Source organism: Cornus florida, unplaced genomic scaffold (genome assembly GCF_030987335.1).
Source record: "Cornus florida cultivar Cherokee Brave unplaced genomic scaffold, ASM3098733v1 CherokeeBrave_3.0.0_Hap2_Chr09, whole genome shotgun sequence".
In the NCBI taxonomy this organism is placed as follows: domain Eukaryota; kingdom Viridiplantae; phylum Streptophyta; class Magnoliopsida; order Cornales; family Cornaceae; genus Cornus; species Cornus florida.
Window position 1 is genome coordinate 20,119,867 of NW_026775579.1, and position 21,458 is coordinate 20,141,324.

Below are 21,458 nucleotides of genomic sequence, written 5' to 3' on the forward strand. Positions count from 1 at the left end.
CCATTTTACTTCCATTTTGCTCTTTCTTTCCACTAGACTTCAGATTACTTCTTTCAATGCTCTAATTGAGCTGATTTGACTTATTTTGGGATAAACACCTAAAATGGAGAAAGACATGAAATTAGACTAATGTGGGGAAATAAGATAGATAAAGGTCCTCGAATACTTAAGATTAAAGGTTTAAATGCGCATTTTTCAACACTTATCAGTATGAGGTCTTCCTAATCATAGTGGTCACTTGGGTAATTCCCTGTAGGTTAGTAGCTCGAAATAACTAATTTGTCTTGGTTGTGATGTTCATAACTGGATTGTTGAGAGTCTAAAGTATCACTAATACATTATTTCACATTTCATTTCCGAGTTGATAGTCTTAGGTACTTGTGACTTGGAGTTTTGATGTTGGATGTTCCAAATTTGTTACATTGTACTCTTATTATATGGAATTCACTTATAATGCATCAATGCTAGTCTTAGGATGATTCCTTAGCTTTCCCTTAAACTAAATGTTTAGGAGGCATGTTCCACATACGTGTATTTTGTGCCATTCTTGTGAGGCCAATGAAAACTTAGGTTATCCTAATAATGCACTTTCCTACGGAGTAATTTAGATTACTCACCCTCATTGATTTTAAATGTTTTCAGGTAAAAAGGTACTTTTCTTGGATGCGCACCATCCTTAGCTTAGATTTAATCTATATTTTGGATATCTTTTGTTTTATGTTCACATGCAAATGTTAGCTTGTTGTATGCACCTTTTTTGGTTATAATTGTGTAATATACTTAGAACATTTACTTAGCTTCCTTTTGATGGGAGGAAATGGATTTGGAACTTATCTTAAATGAGTTCCTTAGTCATTTCCACCCAAGCATTCTCTTTTGAATCAACTTGAAATGTATGTAATGAGGCTAAGGGCCATTTACTTTCAGTGTATGTATATTACGGAACCTTGTATCAAAATGTTTATTTTGGCATTCATGCACTTGGGATTTCCTTTACGTTCATTTTTCCCTTTTGTATGATCGGTTTGGGTAGTACTTCAAGCCCCACAGACATCAAGGGGTGTCAGTTTCACAAACCAGAGGTTTCAGGCCTTAACAGGCCATTTTTCCCCAAACTGGTCGATGTGTACAGATTCACGTCGACCGTTATCCCTACAGTTCACTTTTCGCAAGCTAGGAGCCAAACACGTTGATGTGAAGTCTGTACACGTCGACCGATTTAGCCAAACCAATCGACGTGTACAAGTTTCACGTTGACCAGTTCCTGCTCTTCCTTGCTGCATACTTCTTCTTCTCTTGTGGCTTGCCTCGATGCACTGTGATGACGTGGTTATGTTTCACAACCATGGAATGGTGTATTTGTTACCATTTGGTATATGAGATGACCATTTTACCTTTGTTCTCATTCTTGGTTTGTTTCAACCTTAGTTTTTGTATTATCTTCCATTCAAATCTCATGACTTCTAAAGAGGTTATGTTAAGGACTTAGAGGTAATGTTTATCTCTAGGGACCTTTTTCTTTTTCTTTTCTTGTCTTTTCTTGCTCCATGTTTCAAACTCGATATCGGGTCGGGTTGTGATCTTTCAGTTGACGCACTGGTTTTTAGAATTTGGGGTGTCACATATCTTGCTGTAAGGGGGAGCTTTATTTGTTTATTGTTCCTGCACCATTAACTTCACCTATTTCTCCTTTGACTAATCCTCCTTTGCAGGTTTATCAGAAATCCCAACATAGGCGTGTTGTTTCTTTTAGTCCAGATACCACATCTTCGCCATCCGAGGTTCTTGTTCCTTTTTCTTCCTCCTCTACTCCAGTCACTAATTAATGATCTACTTATTGCATTACGACGAGGTAAGCACAATTGTACTCAACATCCTATTGCTCATTTTATGTCCTATAAGCGTGCTTCACTTTGTTTGTAATCCTTTGCTTGTGCTTTGTCCACTATTTTGGTTCCCATATCTTATAAGTAGGCTTTGTCTTCATCTCGATGGAAACATGCTATAGATGAGAAGATAAGTGCCCTTCATAAGAATTAGACTTGGGAGCTTACTACTCTTCCTCCTGGGAAACAAACGGTAGGTTGTCGCTGGGTTTACACTGTTAAGTACCTTCTTGATGGTTTTACTAATAAGGCATGCTTGGTTGTTAAAGGATACACACAGACTTATGGCATTGATTACTTATAAACTTTTTCTCCCGTGGCTTATTTAATTATGTATAGATCTTACTTTATGTTGCTGTCAAATGTTCTTGGTCCTTATACCAGTTTGATATAAAGAATGCATTTCTCCATGGCTATCTTCGGGAGGAAGTGTACATGGATCAGCCCCCTAGCTATGTTGTTGCTGGTAGTGAAAATCTTGTTTGTCAGTGCTGAAAGGCTCTCTATAGTCTCAAGTAGTCCCCTCGTGCCTGGTTTGATCGCTTTAGTGCAGTTGTACTTGCATATGGTTTTCGACGTTCTACTTCTAATCATTCAGTTTTTGTTCGTCACTCTTCTATGGGTACTATTGTTTTGATTGTGTATATGGATTATATTATTACCTCTGGAAGTGACTTCGCAGGTATTGCTCTTTTGAAAAGACATTTGGGCAAACACTTCCATACTAAAGACCCTTCTTTGTTATTTTCTTGTGATTGAGGTTGCTCGTTCTCGTCAAGGTATATCTCTATCTCTATCTTAAAGGAAATACATGCTTGATCTTTTGTCTAAGATTGGTTGTTTAGGTGCTCGGCCAATTGATACTCCTTTAGATGCCACTAATAAGCTTAATAGTGAGCAGGAGGAACTGTTTGCTGATGTTGGTAGATACTGATGGTTGGTTGGCAAGTTGATTTTTTTTACTGCATGTTACACGGCCTGACATTACTTATGCAATTGGAGTGGTGAGTACATGCATTCTCCTCGTCAACCCCATTTTGACGTTGTTTGTCATATTTTACATTATCTGAAGAGATTACTTAGGAAGGCTTGTATAATCTTCCCTATCTATCATCGGTTTTAGTGATGTTGACTGGGCTGGTAAAAGTTGTGATCGATAATCCACTTCTAGCTATTGTACATTTGTTGGTGGGAATTTAATTAATTGGTGAAGTAAAAAACAAAATGTTGTTGCTGTTCTAGTGCTGAAAAGAGTACCGTGCTATGGCTCTTGCTGTCTCTAGATGTTATAGGTTCGTTATCTCCTTCAAGGTCTTGGTGTTAATGTTCCTAGGGACGGAGTCAGGATCTAAAGCAAGTGGGGGCAAAAATAAATTTTGAGGGGGCAATAGTGCAATTTTTTAGTAATTTTAGTGGGGGCAAATGTAATATTTTATGGGTATATTACTAAAAATAACTAAATTATAAGGGTAAAATACTAAAAAAAAAAAAAAAAATGAGTGGGGGCAATTGCCCCCACACCCCTATATGTGAATCCGTCCCTGAATGTTCCTACTCCCATACAGATGCATCTTGGTATCTTTATTGCTAGCAATCCTGTGTTACATTCAGAGGTTAATTGTCATTTTACAGGGGATTTGCTGATGAAGAAATTATCACTCCTTATGATTGCTCGGATGCTCAACTGGGTGATATTGTCACGAAGTCGTTAGCTCATGTTTGACTTGTACAGTCAGACCTCAGTAGTAGAATTATTTTATTTTATAATTAATTGTTATTTTCTTTAGCTATATTACCACCAGGGTATTATTGTATTTATATTCTCTGATCACTTTCTCTTCTTCTCTCCCGACCCTCTCCACATACCCTTCTCCATATTTTATACTCTTTAACAGTCAACAATAATTCACACGAATGGCAAATTAAGCAGCATTTGGTATTTCAAATTGATTTAGAGAAATCATTGAAGTCCGGACGTCTTTATAGGTTGGAAAGGACACCACGGAAGTAATCATATTTATCTCAATAATTTAGAGGAATTGCAAGGTAGGTTTCCGGATTTCAATTTGATTTAGCGATCTTTGGAATCAGGGGTGTTTATCTATAAATTTGTGTCCTCTGAAAAGTCCTGCGTCTGTAGACTGTACTTTCTCTCTCCTTCCTTGTAAGTATAAACTCTATTGTGATATAATTTTTGGAAATTCATTTGTTTACATTTATACAAATAGAGTTTATATACAACACTTTTGGGATTTGGGTGGCGGGTGCTTTTGTGATTTCTCATGGGTTTGTTGTTATTCTTCTTCTATTTCTGTCTTATAACTCAGAAGCACAAGTTGTCACTATTGATGCATACAAAGCTAAAGTTCTCCATTCCGGACACGGCCGGTTATCTTGATGTCAGGTGAGAAATATTGGTCTTTCTTACAATTCATGTATTTTTTATTTTTATAAAAAAAAAAAATCGTTTTTGGGTTTTTGAATTTAGGGTTTTTCTGATTTTGGGAAGTGATTGAATTGATAGAACTAGAGAAGATTTCAAGAATAGTCATATAACATCCCTTACATGTTCAATACTTCTGAAGGTGATTTTAGAATCAACTCATATAGCCTTTTTCTTTTCTGTTTTTCATTTTTATGTTTATTTTTCGGATTCTGTTTAATTACGTTTATCAGCTTGCAACAAGAATTATCCTCCAAAACCCGGCGACTAATCTTCTCTTCCTCTCTCATTGCCTTCTTCAGCTTCTCTTCCCTGAAAAAGTAGTCACATCGGACAAAAACTCGGTCTTCTTTCCCCCAATCAAAGACTAATATTTTCCTTGTTCCTTTTCCTTGAAACCAACCGGTATTCCATGAAGAACACTGCAAACAATCGAATTTCCAAGGTGGGTTTCGCTTGGAAGGTGAGAAAATTGCTTTCTCTGCTGAGAAACTTGACGATTGGGGAGGGGAAGAAACAGAAGCAACCACCACCACTGCCCATCCTCCCCAACGACATCATCTATGAAATTCTCTTGCTACTACCCAATAAGTCTCTAGCTCGATTCAGGTGTGTTTGCAGAGAATGGAACAACTTACTAACCAGTTCGAACTTCCTCTACAAGTGCTTGCACTATTGTCCCTGTAGAAGAACAAGGCACATTTGCAGAGAATGGAAGAACTTACTAACCAGTTCCAACAGCTCAATGTGTTGTCGCTATTGTCGACTTCCCATGCGGTGTTATTGTCGCAATTGTCGAGTTCCCATGCAAAGACCATGTTTATATTACGGGGAATGCCCATCCTATCCAATTCGGTAAGTTGCTTGAATATATATATATATCCATCTTTTCTCTCCAATTTGATTTGTTTAGTATTTGCCACCATATCACCAATGTTTAATTAGAAAAAATGTACTCTTAAGTCTAGTTCAATATAATATTATCATTACAATTCCTATTCTTGTTTATCAAGAATTAGTTTGTCAACTATCATAATTGATAGATCAAGTTTAATCTTAAGGGGCTGTGGTTATGGTGCTAGACGTTAATCAAAGGAATTAATTGTGCTTAAGGAGAGGAATTGTGTTTCAAGGCTGGAGGATTGCAAAAGTTTTAAGAGGTTATACCTTGGATTTTTGTAAATGGGATTGAGATGGGTAAGAGTGGAGGAAGGTGCAAAGCCTCATCTTGAAATATTGTCTATATGGGGTTGCCAATTGGTTGAGATTAAACCTTCAATCACTGATCATATCAATTTTTTGTCACTTTTGTTTGATTGGAGTCAAACTTACAGATCAGTAGAGAATTTTATTTGTTTGATTGGAGTTAAAACTTACAGATCAGTAGAGAATTTTATTTCTTTTATTCGTTATAAAAACTGATTATGCTTATTTATTTTTAATTTTTGTGTTAGTCATCAATCAGTACGTGTATGTGTATGTGTATATATAGTTTCTAAATCATGTTTGGTTGCTGAGGAAACAGAAAAAGGATTGTTTTTGAGTCATTTGTTATAATTTCAATTGCACACCATTTGTTTGAAGCAATGCCTCCTTATATCTATACACACATATGTATACATTTGTATCTGTTCTGTATAGTCTGTATTTAGTTGTACATGTATCATTACTTGGTGGCTCAGGACTCACCTAAAATAGCAAAAACTATCAGCTGATATTGAACTTACTTTCTTTTTTTTTTTTTAGTACTCTCTGTGACGCCCCTAATTCTAAGACTGGTACATTAGATAAAAGATCACAACCCGACCCGATATCGAGTCCGAAACGCAGAAGCAGGGAAAGAAAAGAGGTTAAAACGAAACAAAAACAAGACGAGGGTAAAATGGTCACTTCCTATGTCAAAAGGGGTAATAAATACACCGTTCCATGGTTATGAAACATCACAACATCATCACAGTGCTTGGTCAGGCCACAAGGGAAGAAGAAAGTGGCAAGGAAGAGCAGGAACCGGTCGACGTGAAAAGCTACACGTCGACGGTTTGGCCAAACCGGTTGACGTGTAGCTTTTCACTTCAACTGGTTTGATTTCCAGCCTGCGAAAACCATATTGAGGAGATACCGGTCGACATGAAAATGCTAGACGTCGACCAGTTTGAGGAAAAATGGACTGTTACGGCCTGTGACCTCTGGTTTGTGAATCTGATACCTTTTGACGTCTGTGGGGCATGAAGTACTATGTAAACCGATCTTACGAAAGGGAAAAATGAACGAAAAGGAAATCCCAAGTGCATGAATGCCGAATTAAACATTTTGATACAAAGTTTTGTAATTTACATACATTAAAAGAAACAGCCCTTGGCCTCATTACATACATTTCAAGTTAACGCAAAAGAGAGTACTTGGGTGGAAATGACTAAGGAACTCACTTAGAGTAAGTTCCAAATCCATTTCCTCCAGTCAAAAGGAAGTTGGGTAAAGGTTTTAAGTATATTACACAATTACAACCCAAAATGGTGCATACAACGTGCTAACATTTGCATGTGAATATATATATATATATATATCACATGCAAATGTTAGCATGTTGTATGCTATATATATATATATATTTTGATAAGTAAAATTCGATTAGAAGATCATTGAAAAGGGGAATGCGTCCCTAATACAAAAAACAAAAATTGGACCCAAGGACCAATAGAGTTCAAAAGATCAACTAAGTCATTAGTCGAGGAGCAAGCGCTTCTTTTCACATAATAGAAAATAGAATGAAGAATATGAATTTTCAAGGTCGCCCAAGACGCTTCCTTTCCTTCGAAATTTTTGTTATTCCTCTCTCTCCATATGCACCACCAAACACAGTGTGGAACTATCCTCCAATAGTCACGAGCGTGACTTTTCACTGGGCGTCTTCTCCACGCGTTAATCAGTCCTATGGAGGACTGAGGTATTACCCAATGAAGCTAAAAATGCTGAAGATGAGGTTTCAACAATCATACGCCACAAGACAGTGCATAAGAATGTGATTCACAGACTCACCGTCTGTTTTACATAGACAGCACCAATTAACAATAGTGTTACCTCTCTTTCTCAAATTGTCCAACGTCAAAATCTTGCTCCATACGGCAGTCTAAACAAAGAATGCAATTCTAAGTGGAGCCTTAGAACGCCATATAGTCTTCCATGGGAAATCATGACCATCGAAATTGGATAAACAAAAGAACATGGATTGAACACCAAATCTACTATGAGTGGAAGGGACCCACAAAATGTCATCACTACTTCTGCCAACATCCTTCTTCTGATACAACAAATTCAAAAAGACACATACCTCGTCCATCTCCCAATCCTGAAAAGAACGCCTAAAACGCACATTTCACGTAACCCCATTGCTATCAAGCCGATAACAGTCAGCTACGTAGGCGTGCCTATATTCGGTAATACTATAAAGTCTAGGAAAAGAATAAGACAACAACTGATCTCCACACCATAAATCCTCCCAAAAGTGGACACGCCTACCATCACGAACCTTGAATCTGATGTGTGAGGAAAAGACTCCGAATAAATTTCCACACCCTGACGCCTCCCGCAGCAGAGACTGGATGGGAGGACCAGCCACCACTCTCCTCCCCAAAACGACACAAGACAATCCTTCTCCACTGACGATGTCGTTCCCTATCGAATCTCCATAACCACTTTCCCAATAAAGCTCTGTTAAAAAAGGAACCCACTTTCGGATGCCTAAACCGCCTAACTTTAAGGGTTTGCAAACTTGTTCCCAATTAACAAGATGATACTTGAACTCTTCCCCCCTTTCACCCCATAGAAAGTCCCTTTGATTTTTTTCAATCCTTTCAGCGACAGAGCATGGGATTTGAAACAAAGATAAAAAATAACTAGGAAGGGACGAGAGAGTTATCTTAATAAGAGTGACCTTTCCCCCCTTCGACAGATATTGTTTCTTCCATCCTGCTAACATCTTCTCATACCTATTGATCATTGGATCCTAGCTCCCCACCCTCCTAGAGGAAACCCCTAAAGGCAATCCCAAATAAGGAAGAGGAAAGGCACCCACCCCACATCCAAGAACTGCAGCTAAGGAGGAAATATCTGGAACATCCCCTCTCAGGATAAGTACACTCTTTCTAACATTGATCTTTAGCCCAGACACCGCCTGGAAACAAATAAGAATGCACTTCAAATATCTAAGTTGGGAGACATCGGCATCACAAAAAACCAAGGTATCATCCACAAACAGCAAATGGGAAATCTGATGAGCTACATCTCTGCTGACTTTGAACCCGTTGATATAACCCAAATCTTCCGCTCTCCACATTAGTTTGCTTAAACCCTCCATGACTATAAGGAATATAAAAGATGACAAGGGGTCTCCTTATCTCAAACCTCTAGAGCTTGCAAAGAAACCAGCAGGAGATCCGTTAACAAGAATAGAGAACATGACGGACGAAATACATGTTTCGATCCATTTACTCCACCTATCTCCGAACCCCATCTTTTGAAGCAAGTAAAGGAGGAACTTCCAATTGACGTGATCATTGGTCCCTCTTCAACCTGGAGTCTATACATTCTCCTGCTATAAGAACAAAATCCAAGATCTGCCATCCTCCAACAAAAGCATCCTGGGACTTTGAAATAATACCATCCAATACATTACTCATCCTAAGAACAAGAACCTTGGCAATAAGCTTGTACATGCATCCCACTAAGCTAATTGGCCGAAAGTCCTTAATATTAGAGGCACCACCCTTTTTAGGAATGAGGGCAATAAAAGATATGTTTAATGACTTCTTGAATATGCCATGAGAATGAAATTCCTGGAAGGTGCCCATCACCTCACTGCGCAACACCTCCCAACTCTCCATAAGAAACCGTATAGTAAACCCATATGGCCTTGGAGCTTTATCACCATTGCAACTCGATAACGCTTTCAGCACTTCCTCTTCAGAAAATGGAACCTCAAGCCTATCTCTATCCAGCTCAGAAATGGTATTAAAGTGGAGACCATTAAGCTTAGGTCTCCACCCCAACGTCTCAGTGTAAAGCTGTTGGTAAAAAGAAGCAATCCCCTGGCGCACCGCATCCTCTCTCCACAACTCCGACCTATTCACACAAATACGCCCAATATGATTACACCTTCTATGAGCATTAGCAAGCTTGTGGAAGAATTTTGTATTGCGATCCCCCTCTTTAAGCCACAAAGCCTGAGATTTCTGACGCCACAAAATCTCCTCCATGGTAGCGATCTCAGCAAAAATCGCCTGACAAGAGGCTCTCTTAGAGCGCAAAGACTCTACATCCTCAGCGATATCAGCGAGAACTCTATTCTTCTTCAAAAGATATCCAAATATATAGAGCAACAAAAGATGTGAATATGAAACGAAAGATACCCAAAAATATAGAGCAAATCCGAGCTAAGGATGATGTGCATCCAAGAAAAGTACTTCCTTGCCTGAAAGACATTAAGTCAATGAGGGTGAGTAATTTGAATTACTCTGTAGGAATGTGCATTATGAGGATAACCCAAGGTTTTATTGGCCTCACAATAACATGAAATGCATATATGTGGGACATGCCTCCTATATGTCTAGTTCGAGAGTAAAGCTAAGGGATCATCCTAGAGCTAGTATTAAGGCATTGTAAATGAAATCCACATAACAAGAGTACAATTATTACGGTTGGAACATCCAACGTCAAAACTCCAAGTTATAAGCACCTAATATTATTAACTTGGAAATGAAATGCAAAATCACATATTAAGGATACTTTGGACTCTCAACCATCTGGCTATGAATATCACAACCAAGACAAATTAGCTATTTCGGGCTACTAACCCGCAGTGAACTATAATTGGGGAGACCTCATATCTCCCACACTAGAGCCGAACTCTAGCCATGCCAATGTAACAATGTCCCAAAGTCTCCCAAAATCAACAACCATTCTTACAATATAGCCACATAGTCAATGCACAAGTCTCAATTACCATGCACACATAAGATGTTAGGACCAAGCATTACATGTCCTAAGTCTTCAATCTAAACATGGCATGATATCAAGTTACCATACAATGCATATGCTAAGGATAAAATCAAGTAATAGAATTATATCATGCTAGCACTTTAAAGTCTCTTAACACCTTTGTTACATAGCCACACAAGGATTATGCTAATTCCTAGCTAGTTAAAATGGCAAAAACTATAACAATTTAATAATAAGCATCTCCAATGCAAAATGCTATATTTCCATGCCAAATCTATATTTTGAGAGGAGTTACAGTGTCAAAATGCTATATTTTTGCAATTCTGCTCCAATGATGCATTTCATCCAAAATGCTATTTTTTGACACAACAACCATTCCATATTTTGAGAGCCCATTGGAGTGCCTTATTTTCATTTTAGCAACTTTTGACAATTTCAAAATATGAGAGATCTTTTGAGAGCCCATTGGAGTGCCTTATTTTCATCCACTTGCTATATTTTGAGTTTGAGAGGCCATTTGAGAGCTGCTATATTTGGCCAACTTTTGACAATTTCAAAATATGAGAGGTCTTTTGAGAGCCCATTGGAGTACCTTATTTTCATCCACTTGCTATATTTTGAGTTTGAGAGGCCATTTAAGAGTTGCTATATTTGGCAAACTTTTAACAATCTCAAAATATGAGAGGTCTTTTGAGAGGCCATTGGAGTGTCTTATTTTCATCCATTTGCTATATTTTGAGTTTGAGAGGCCATTTGAGAGGGCATTGGAGATGCTCTGTATCTCAAGGAAACCAACATTAACTGTCATCTTTCTAGTTAAGCATAAAGTTTTCAAGACATGAAACCAAGCATTTGAACGATATACATATATATGTACCTAAGTCATGGAACACATCGCAAAGAATCTACCTACAACTCACACAACACACATGTAGTCCATGATAAACAATAAAACTCAAGGAAACTCCTAGGTTACAACCATACTACACCCCCTACCTCACTAGAGAAAGCCTCTCTAGAATCCAAGCAAAAGATGTGCAATGGGAAATCCAAGAATAGATCCTTGTAGCCCAAGATGCAAGCAAGCCTTCTTCCTTTTATGGTGTGAGCAAAAGGTGAGAGGAAGAGGGAAGAACCTAAGCTCTAAGGTATGCAACAATGGTGGCTTAGAGAGAGAAAGGGTGAAGAAGATGAAGTTACAAGTATCAAAGGTGTAAGGCATATGAAATATATCTATACACTAAGTTGTCTTACACTACCTCTCTCACACACATACTCATCCTAGCCCTCCACTTGTTACAATTCTAAGCCTTCACACAAAACACCTTATCAACCTTACACTTGGCATCATCCAAGCGCTACACATGTCACCAATTAAGTGCTAACACATGGTCCAATGAAAAAGAGACACTTGTCCCAACTTTTCTCTAATTGCACAAAAGTCTCTCTACTAAATATCTCCAAAAAATAATTACACAAAGGTCCCTAAACGAAATATTTCCAAAAGATAATAAGCATAAAGACCCCCTAAAATGAAAATGTCTCCAAAGAAACCTAGCACATATACCCTTATGAAAATGAAAATGGACAAGCAAGTAATGCTATACACGTGAGTCATGCTAAGAAGGTAAAATGCACAAACATGAATGCATGAAGTGTTAGGAGTCAATTCCGGACTCTAAAACCCCACCTTGGGTTCTCAAAACCCCAAAGCCACAAGAAGGAAACAAATAAATAAGTAAATAAATAAATAAATAAATAAGTAAATAAATAAAATAAATAAATAAAAATGTACTAGAAAAGGGAAAAAGATGACACGGTCATCACACTTTCAAATCACTTCAATATATATTAGCCGTCTGGTGCAAAACCAATGAGAAAATTCATGTCTGTGACAAAATTCATCCCTACTACATTGTTTAGGTGATTTGGGGATGTTTGAGAGGCAATTACAATTCATGTCTGTGATAAAATTCATTTTTGCACCCAGAGAGAGAAGACATAACTATATAAATTAAAATCTTAAAGGAGGTAAATAGGAAGGTTCAAATACTATAGTCTCAGAGTTTGACCACCTAAATATAATTTGATCTCACCCAGCATATGAGTGTCCTCTTCGAACTCATACTTGGATAATAGACTCCAAACCTAAATGTTCAATGAGAAAATTCATGTCTGTGACAAAATTCATCCCTACTACATTGTTTAGGTGATTTGGGGATGTTTGAGAGGCAATTACAATTCATGTCTGTGATAAAATTCATTTTTGCACCCAGAGAGAGAAGAAATAACTATATGAATTAAAATCTTAAAGGAGGTAAATAGGAAGGTTCAAATACTATAGTCTCAGAGTTTGACCACCTAAATATAATTTGATCTCACCCAGCATATGAGTGTCCTCTTCGAACTCATACTTGGATAATAGACTCTAAACCTAAATGTTCCACCAACCTTGAATTGGTTTTCTACTGTGATTAAGAATATGCTATGCCATCAGGTATATGTTTGAGGAGGAGGTGCATCATATATATATTGAGCATCTAATCAAACTTCAATCACTCAGGAATGTTGATATATGTGCATCGTGAATTTTTTAAGAAGCCAGATCAAAGAATAGCAGGTGCAAATTACTGGAAATTACATAGCTCATATCTCCAATTTTCAGATTGGAGTATTTCAAAATGATTGCTGAAAATCTGTAGAAACACTATATTAGTTTTATCAAGACAAGCATAGGTTGGGATCATCATCACTATATTAGATATATCAAGAACACTAAAGCAAGAGGTAGCCTCACATGGGAGAAGAGAATAAATATAGTTCTTGGGGTTGCTTCTGCTCTTATATTCTGCATGAGGAATGTGAGAGGCGGGTAATTCATAGAGATGTGAAGACTTGCAATATAATTCTTGATGCTGAGTTCAATGCTAAACTTGGAGATTTTGGTTTAACAGAAGTTTATGAACATAGTTCTTTAAGTACTAGAGATGCTACTTTACCAGCTGGAACAATGGGATATCTTGTTCCTGAGTATGTCTATATGGGTGTTCCCACAGTGAAAACAGATGTGTACAGCTTTGGTGTGGTGGTGCTGGAGGTGGCGTCAGGGAGGAAGCCTGTGGATAATTATGGAACTCCGGTTGCTGATTGGGTGTGGGACTTGTGGGAAAAGGGGAAACTAATTGAGGCTGCTGATCCTAAATTGAAGGGGATGTTTAATAAAATGGAGATGGAGAAGTTGCTCATGTTGGGACTTGTTTGTGTGCATCCGAACTATGAGAAGAGGCCAACGGTGAGCGAAGCAGCCAAGATTCTCAGAGGTGAGGCACCACTCCTTCCGCCATTGAGGAAACCCACGGTGAGCATTCGATCTGTTCTGCCTGAGGGTTTCGGAGAAATACTTAATTTTGGAAGAGATGAAAATCATCATGTGGATGACACGCCCTGGTTGACACCTAGGACCCATTTTTAGTTTTGAACTTTGAACTTGCTTAGGAATGACATTAGGCCTGAAATGGAAATCATGCACAAGCAACTGCTTTTGCTATTACAAATGCTTGGACCTGTTTTTCAGTTTTTGAATTCCTTTCTTTATGTTTTTGAATATCAAATTCTACAATGTTCCTTATGTTGCTGAGATAAATGATCATGACAAGCTTTAGTTATGTTATGTTGTGTGTAAATAAGATCATACAATTTACCCAAAAAAACGAAAAGAAAAAGATTGTACAACTATGTTTTGTATCATATTTGAAGTAACTCCATTTTGTTGCAAGTAGGATAGAAACAAGTTTGCTTCAATATGGAAGCTACCTGAGATAAATCAGCATAGTCTATTGGGTGTTGCCACAATTCCTTGTTTAAATCTCCTCCTGGTTGTGGACACTGATAGCTTCTCTGTCCTCATTAGACAGTTTCAGTTTAGATTTTAAGTAGTGGAAGAGACTGCCTACTGAGACCTACCTTTGATGCTGCTGAACTATGAGAAGGGGTAGACAGCAAAGGAAGCAGTGACTATCGCTCAAAGGTGCAAGTGTTACTTCTCATAGGCAGCACAAAACCGACATTGGGGATTGGATATGTTCTACAAGACTAAGGAAAACATCTTCATCAATGAATAATTGTGTGCGCAATTAACTGCATTTACATTTATTAAACATTCTTGGTTCTTAATTTCAGTTGAGACCTTTGGAGATGCTTCAATTTATTTCTTCAGATCTTAATATTGCAATGAGTCCCATCATTCTTTTTTTTCGGGTATGTTTTGGTTGATGGATTTTTAAGATCATCGCACAAATATTTGCATAGTAGTATTTGAAGCAGCTTTAAATGTTGTGTGTAATGTAGAAAAAAGATTACTTGACTGTGATAATTACACCTGAGCAGGTATACTGTTGAGTGTTGCCAAACACATCAGTTCAAAAACACTTAATGCTGCTCTCTTTCCATCGTAACAGAGAATTGAGAGAACGAAAGAGGTTCTTTCCCTCTGGTAGAGCAGCAAGAGATTATGCCTTTGGATACTTTCAGGATGAAGAAGCGGACAGTGAATGAAGAAGCCAGCAGGGAAATCTAAGGTAATTATTATTGTAACATAATGGATTTGGTAGAGATGATAGTCCTTGTTTGGATGACTTACCATATTCTACCCCAGATACTAGTGGTATGAAACTAATGTTGTTGGCATTAGACATTCTTGGACTGTCTGTTTACTGATATCCAGTATGATTTTTGGTTTCTTGCCTCTAAATCGTGACATTATTAAGATATCCTAAAATTGATTTTATAACAGTTCATTTGAAAAATTAACAGTGCCATGTGGTATTGGATTAATCATCGTTGTGTTATTACTCTGAAAGTAGGAGGAGTTCATTTTATTATGCATAACATGAAAACAGGCTAATTGAGTAATTGACGGTGTCATTTGAGGTAACTAATAAAGTCTATTGTGATTGCAGCAGGACCCTACACGTTTTTCCTCCACAGCTTGAAAGTAATGTCCAACTGATTTTGCCTATCCCTATTATGAAATGAAAACGAGAACTAACATTCACAAAAAGTAATTGAACATGTCTATTTCCACTTTTGTTTTTCTTAAGTCATAGTTAGTCTCTACATTAAAGCAATCTAACATTAAGTACACTCTACTTGATGTGAAATTAAACTCTTTTTCAAATTGGAAATGTGAATTGGAAATGTGCTTTTATTTGATATCAATGTGTTTTTGCCTAGCCTATTATGAATTGGAAATGTGTACTATTATTATTGGCAATTGCTTCATTTCCGGATTTTTTTTTTCTTTTTAAAAAAAAAAAAAAAAAAAAAAAAAATTTGATATATCCAAATACTATAGACAAGGTAGAAATTTTTTATTTCCATGCACCATCCAAATACAAATTTTTTTAAATAAAAACAAATGGTACCTTATGCCATGGGTTGTGTGCTTGTAATCTGGCCTAGAAGCTTAAATTATAGTTGGTGCTAACATCCGCCCTTATATGCTTAACCATCTCCATTCGGATCTGATATGGGATAACAACTTATGACTTTATCACCCACCTAAACCTTCAATGATCTTGTTGAGGTTGGTTCACCTTAGGGCTGCAAGTTGGGCTGGCCCAACCCAACCTCAACCCGAATCGAGTTAGGTTGGGTTGGGTTAACCCGAATTGTACCCAACATGGGTTGTGGTCGTAACCCGAATCGAATTTTTTCGGATAGGTTGGGTCAGGTTGACGGGTTGAGTTTATTTATTTATTTTATTTATTTTTTATTTATTTATTTTTATTTATATAATTTTTTATTTTTGGAAATTTATATATATTATATATAGATGTATATGTATATTATTATATATATATATATATATATATATATATTTAGGGAAAATCGTTTCAGCCTCCCCCTCTCTCATCTCGTTCTCAACTCTGAACTTGCCTTCTCTCTCTCTTTCTCTCTCTGCAATTGCAAAGTACTAAATTTACAAGAATCAGAATTTCAAAACCTATATATTTCAGTTTATCTATCTGTTGCAATAATCAAAAGTTCAAAACCTATTACCTATATGAAAACCCATATCGGCATATCATTTCAAATTGTTCAAAAAATCGAAGCCCATATCTTTCAGCTTGCCATCAACCCCCAAAATATATATATATTTATAAATGGTAGTGTCTGTTATAGTGACGGGTTGATAATTTTGGAAGCAACATTTTGAAGTTCTAAAAATATGTATATATATACATGGTAGTGTTGAGTACGAAAGGTGAAGAGTAGAATCTCTATTTTGGGGGGATTAGATTTTCTGAGAAATTAAAACAAAAAAGCTCTATTTGGAAGACATTTTGTGCAGAAGAAGATTGTAGATTACCCAAGAGGTAGCAGAAAATGGTAATTCCCTTTTTCATATTTCGGCCTCCCCAGTCGCCTCCACCTCCAGGTCTCATTCTCAACTCTCTCTCTCTCTGCAACTACAAACTACAAAATCTACAAGAATCAGAAGTTCAAAACCCATATATTTTTCAGATCTGTCTGCAAGAATCAAAAGTTCAAAACCCATATATTTCAGATCATTTCAGATTGTTCAAAAAATCAAAACCCAACCCAAAAGAGAAAGAGAAATATTGATGATGACCAGAAGTTCTTTGAAAATGTAGAAAGAGAAAGAAGAGAGACCGAGAGAGAAAGAGGAAGAAGAGAGAGGAGAAAGAAGATAGAGAAAGAGGCGGTGGATCTGAGGGACGGCGGTGGCGGTGGCAAGGAAGGCGGCAGAGAGAGAAAGGAGAAATATTTTTTTTAAATTTGGGTTTCGGGTTGGGTTCGGGTTGAGCCCGAGACCAACCCGAATATGTCTGGGTTTTGACAAAACCCAACCCGAACATAACCCGATTTGTAAATTGTATATCCAAATTTCAAAATTTTTGGGTTCGGTTTGGGCTGGGCTGGGTTAGCCCGCCCAAGTTGCAGCCCTAGTTCACCTTGCCTATTCGTCTACCCTAACAGAGGGGGACCCGATAACAACAGGGATACCTTCGTAGGCACTTGACTGATACTAGATTAAGAATTGAGCTCGCTCTGACACCATTTGTCACCAACCGATGCTTGTAATTCGTTTCAAAAGCTTAAGCTACTCTATATCCAACCGTCCAACCATGAATCAGTTCATCTAAAACTAGACAACGTTTCTACTCTCCACCACAATAGCCTAAGCCTAAATAGCGGTGGAAATTGGGTGTGTTTGGGTGGGTTTTGAGCTGATCATGAATGGGCAAGTCAATAATGAGTCAATAACCCTTTATCAGCCCATTTATAGTGGGTCATAAATGGGTTGGGTATTAAATGGGTAAGTAAACCCACACCCAACCCGATGCCCCAAATACTTTTAGACACAAATTGTCTAAGAGTTATTTTGAGTGTTGAATACCAAAAAATAAAAATAAAAATTTCTTACATTAATTTTTTTATTTTTAAAAAGCGTTATGCTATGTTATGTTGTGTTGTGTTGTATTGTGTGTAAATAAGACATACAATTTACCCAAATATATAATAGATCATACAATTATGTTTTGTATCATATTTGAAGTAACTCCATTTTGTTCTAAGTAGGATAGAAACAAGTTCGCTTCAATATGATGCCACAATCTCTTGTTTAAATCTCCTCCTGCTTTTGGACACTGATATATAGCTTCTATGTCCTTGCATAGTATTTGAAGCAACTTTAAATGTTATGTAAATCAGAAAAAAGATTACTTGACTGTGCTAATTACCTGAGTAGGTAGGTATATTGTTGAGTTTTGCTGTTGGATTTAAAGGCATGCTTAGCTTATATATATATATATGTTTAGCTTGCCAAATTATAGTTTATATATATTGTATAGTTTATTTTATGATTTAAAGGCATGCTTAGCTTATATATATATATATATATATAATGTGAGAAGATAACATGTTAATTAGTGGCTTAGGGAATTATAGTTTATATGCATTTTATAGCTTGTATGATGATTCAAAGCCTTGGAAGTATGTATATCTTGTTTTAGGTAAATTGTTTAATTTCCTAGGTTATTCGATTTTAGAGACTTTTCATATTAGAATGATAATCTCTTGCAAAATAACACATTTAGTTACCTTGTGAGTATGTTACTAACTTGTTATAGAATTAGTACTTGTAGCCTCTTAAAATGGTAATTTGACTTAGCATGATATATGATATCATTGTCTTACATTACTTATTTAAATATATCTTGTATAGGTATATAGCTTATTTAGAATATCATAATTGATTACCTTGAAAGTTTGTTACTAAATTGTAGATTATTTAGTACTTGTAGCTTAGGATGGTAATTTGGCTCAATTGTTGTAAAATATTATTGTTTTATGTATAAATTGCATATTGAAGACTTGACATGTCATATGCCATTTAGACTTGAATTCTAGGACATAGTTTGTGTGGATTCAACTTTACTTGTGCATGGAACGTGGTTACTTGTATTGTTTATTCGTAAAGTTATGAACTTGTTGATTTTGGACAGCTTTTAAGGACATAATATATGTGATGGCTAGGGTTTGGCTCTAGTACAGGGACAAGAGTCTCCCTAAGTCATAAGTGCGTACTAGGCAGTACCTTGTGGGTCGTAATTACCCAGAATAACTTGCTTGGTCTAGAGACCACGTGTCCGAGTCTTTCCACTATTTGATTTTGCATTCAATTTCCAAGTTGTTAATCATGGATTACTTGTAGCTTGTAAATTAGTACTTGCCTTGTATTTAAATCTCATTAAGTATACTTGAACTTATATACTTGCTTCGTTCATTTAAACTCCAGTTTGTATACTTGAACTTGTATACTTGTATGCCATGTATATCAATATTGTTTAGTATACTTATGAACGTATGCTTGTTTATATTGATTATTTAATTTTAATATTGTTTAGTGTACTTATGAACGTATACTTGTTTATATTGATTATTTAGTTTCAATGTTGTTTAGTGTACTTGGTGTGCATGCTTGTATATTGAGGATTTAGTTTTGAGATAGCTTAGTATACTTGTGCCTTGTATTCTCACCTTACATGTATTTCAATATTAGTTGTATACTTGAGTAAGTATACTTGCATATTGAATATCTTGATTAAATAGTGCTTAGTATACTTGTAAATGTATGCTTATATGTGGTGTCTTGCGTTTCAACATCATTTTGTATACTTGAGCATGCATACTTGTATGTTGTCTTTCATTTCAATTGCTTACGTAGCTTGAGAAGATCCCTTAGTTTACTTTGGAACATAGACGTTAGGAGGAATGATCCCTTGTAATGGTCTTTATTGAACTTGCATGGTATTTGAAACTTTGGAATATACGCATGCACTTCTTCCTACGAATAACTTGTTTACTCATCTTCGATGTTGGGATATTTTTTAGGTACGGATACCTTGGTATGGGATGCACAACATCCCTAGGTCACCTTGTTCATTTTGATGTATTTTAACGAGCATGCAAGTGTTAGCATGCATCGTTTTGCCTTTTTAAGTTGTAATGCATAGTTAGATTAAAAATGTCATTTTTGCCTTGAAACTTGTAACGTGTACTTAAGTACACTTTTCAACATTTATTTCATATATATGATATGAGGTCGGGGGCCAAACTTCATTTGAATTACATGTAAACACTTAAATGTGGAATTTTGCTTTAGATGAGAATAATATGAAAAATCAAGGGGTTTAACATGTTTTTGCACCGGAGTGTGCATTGTGTATGTAATTTACTCTTTGATATTCATTAAACATATATGAGGTATGGACAAAGACCAAACACCACTTTGTTCTCATTTTTGCATTTTGGATTCATATGTTCCTTTTAAGGGCAGTATTAGGAAAATCCGACGTTTTAGTGGTTCATTTTCACTTCGGGTGGTGCAAAGTGTGCACCAGCACACTTACTAGGACTCATTTAATATGCATAACGTGTGGCCAATGGCCAAATGATCTTTTGATTGCATGTAAGTTCGGTTGTTGCATGTTTTATATTTAAAGGGCATTTTTCATGAATTTGAGGTTTGATCGGTCATATTTTGCATCGGTGGTATTTTAAAGCCGTGAGTCATTGTAGCGTGTCCTAAGAGGTATATTACGTTTGCGTGCATGATTGTTTCCATGAAAAACCATTTCCTTGGCCTCCTATGGACTCATTTCACATTTTCCTTGCATACTCTGGTTTAAAGGGCATTTTGGGTGTTTCACTTGAAAAATAAATGTTGGTTGGGGGGGGGGGGGGGGGGGGGGTTCACTTCACAACTTTTTTCCAAAAAAGTTCCTTAAAGGCCTCAAAATTGCATTTCAAGTTAGCTAGTTTGGTGCATTAGGCAACGGACGAGCGCTCATCGGAAACGGATGAGCGCTCCAATTTTGGGCAGCAAGCCCAGGCTAATTACGAGCGCTCCAAGCCCTTGGACGAGCGCTCGTAGCACTATTCACAGGTTGACTCAACTTTGACCCTCCTATTTCAAATAGTCATATCTCTTTCGTTTTAACTTTGAATTGGTCCGTTCTTGAGTCTAAACTGACCGCGTCGAAATAAGCTTTCCAATGATACCAATTACAGTTTTAGATTCCATTTGTACATCGAGATATTCAAGTTTTAATGAGAGAGTGTTAGGATTTGGTTCGAACCGGGATAGGGTTTTTTTGGGGTTTCTCTTCCCTTGACTTCGGGACTTGATATTTTTGCCATCCGAACTCTGAATCAAGTTATTCTTGAGTCTATGTTTATTATTTTTTCGTTGTCTATCCAATGATTTGTTTGGTAGCACCCACATCTAGTTTGAAATGACTATTTTACCCTTGGTCCATTTCTTGGAGGGTTTTGAAACCCTAGCTTCGGCTTTGCTTCCACAGAGTCACAAGACTCCTCAATAGGCCATTCTCGTGTCTTAGGGATGAAGTATATCTCTAATGACTTGTTTATGTTTCGCTTCCGCATTTTAGATCTGTTAACGGGTTATCTTCGGGTCATCATAGGATGCACTGGTTTGTAAATATAGGGTCGTCACATTGATAAGCTTAAATGGGTATGCAAAATATGGGAAAGTGGTTGTCCCACATTGAAAATAAAATGAAACTAATTAGAGTTTATATAGC

The 21,458-nt window shown here is 36.8% G+C and overlaps 1 protein-coding gene across 11 annotated transcripts; it reads left to right on the top strand.

Annotated features, from left to right (window-relative positions):
* Positions 1–3,486: 3,486 nt before the first annotated feature.
* LOC132273578 (F-box protein At5g62510-like) lies at positions 3,487–19,998 on the top strand. 11 transcript variants are annotated; one of them, XR_009470155.1, is made up of 5 exons: positions 3,516–4,050; positions 4,214–4,290; positions 4,375–4,471; positions 4,632–5,184; positions 14,781–15,061. XR_009470155.1 is itself a non-coding variant. In XM_059774548.1 (3 exons), exons 2-3 carry the CDS (start codon positions 4,742–4,744, stop codon positions 14,875–14,877), a joined length of 540 nt encoding a protein of 179 aa, XP_059630531.1. In that variant the 5' UTR covers positions 4,396–4,471; positions 4,632–4,741; the 3' UTR covers positions 14,878–15,061. The 11 variants fall into 11 exon arrangements, 1 of the variants encoding a protein (XP_059630531.1); XR_009470161.1 differs by having other exon boundaries at positions 3,517–3,932; positions 4,411–4,471; XR_009470154.1 differs by having other exon boundaries at positions 3,525–4,050; positions 4,411–4,471.
* The last annotated feature ends 1,460 nt before the right edge of the window (positions 19,999–21,458 follow it).

Coding starts and splice junctions, on each gene's coding strand:
- LOC132273578 (XM_059774548.1), top strand. CDS start 4,742: ATGAAGAACACTGCAAACAATCGAATTTCCAAGGTGGGTTTCGCTTGG. Junction 5,185..14,780: donor TGCCCATCCTATCCAATTCG/GTAAGTTGCTTG, acceptor CCATCGTAACAG/AGAATTGAGAGAACGAAAGA.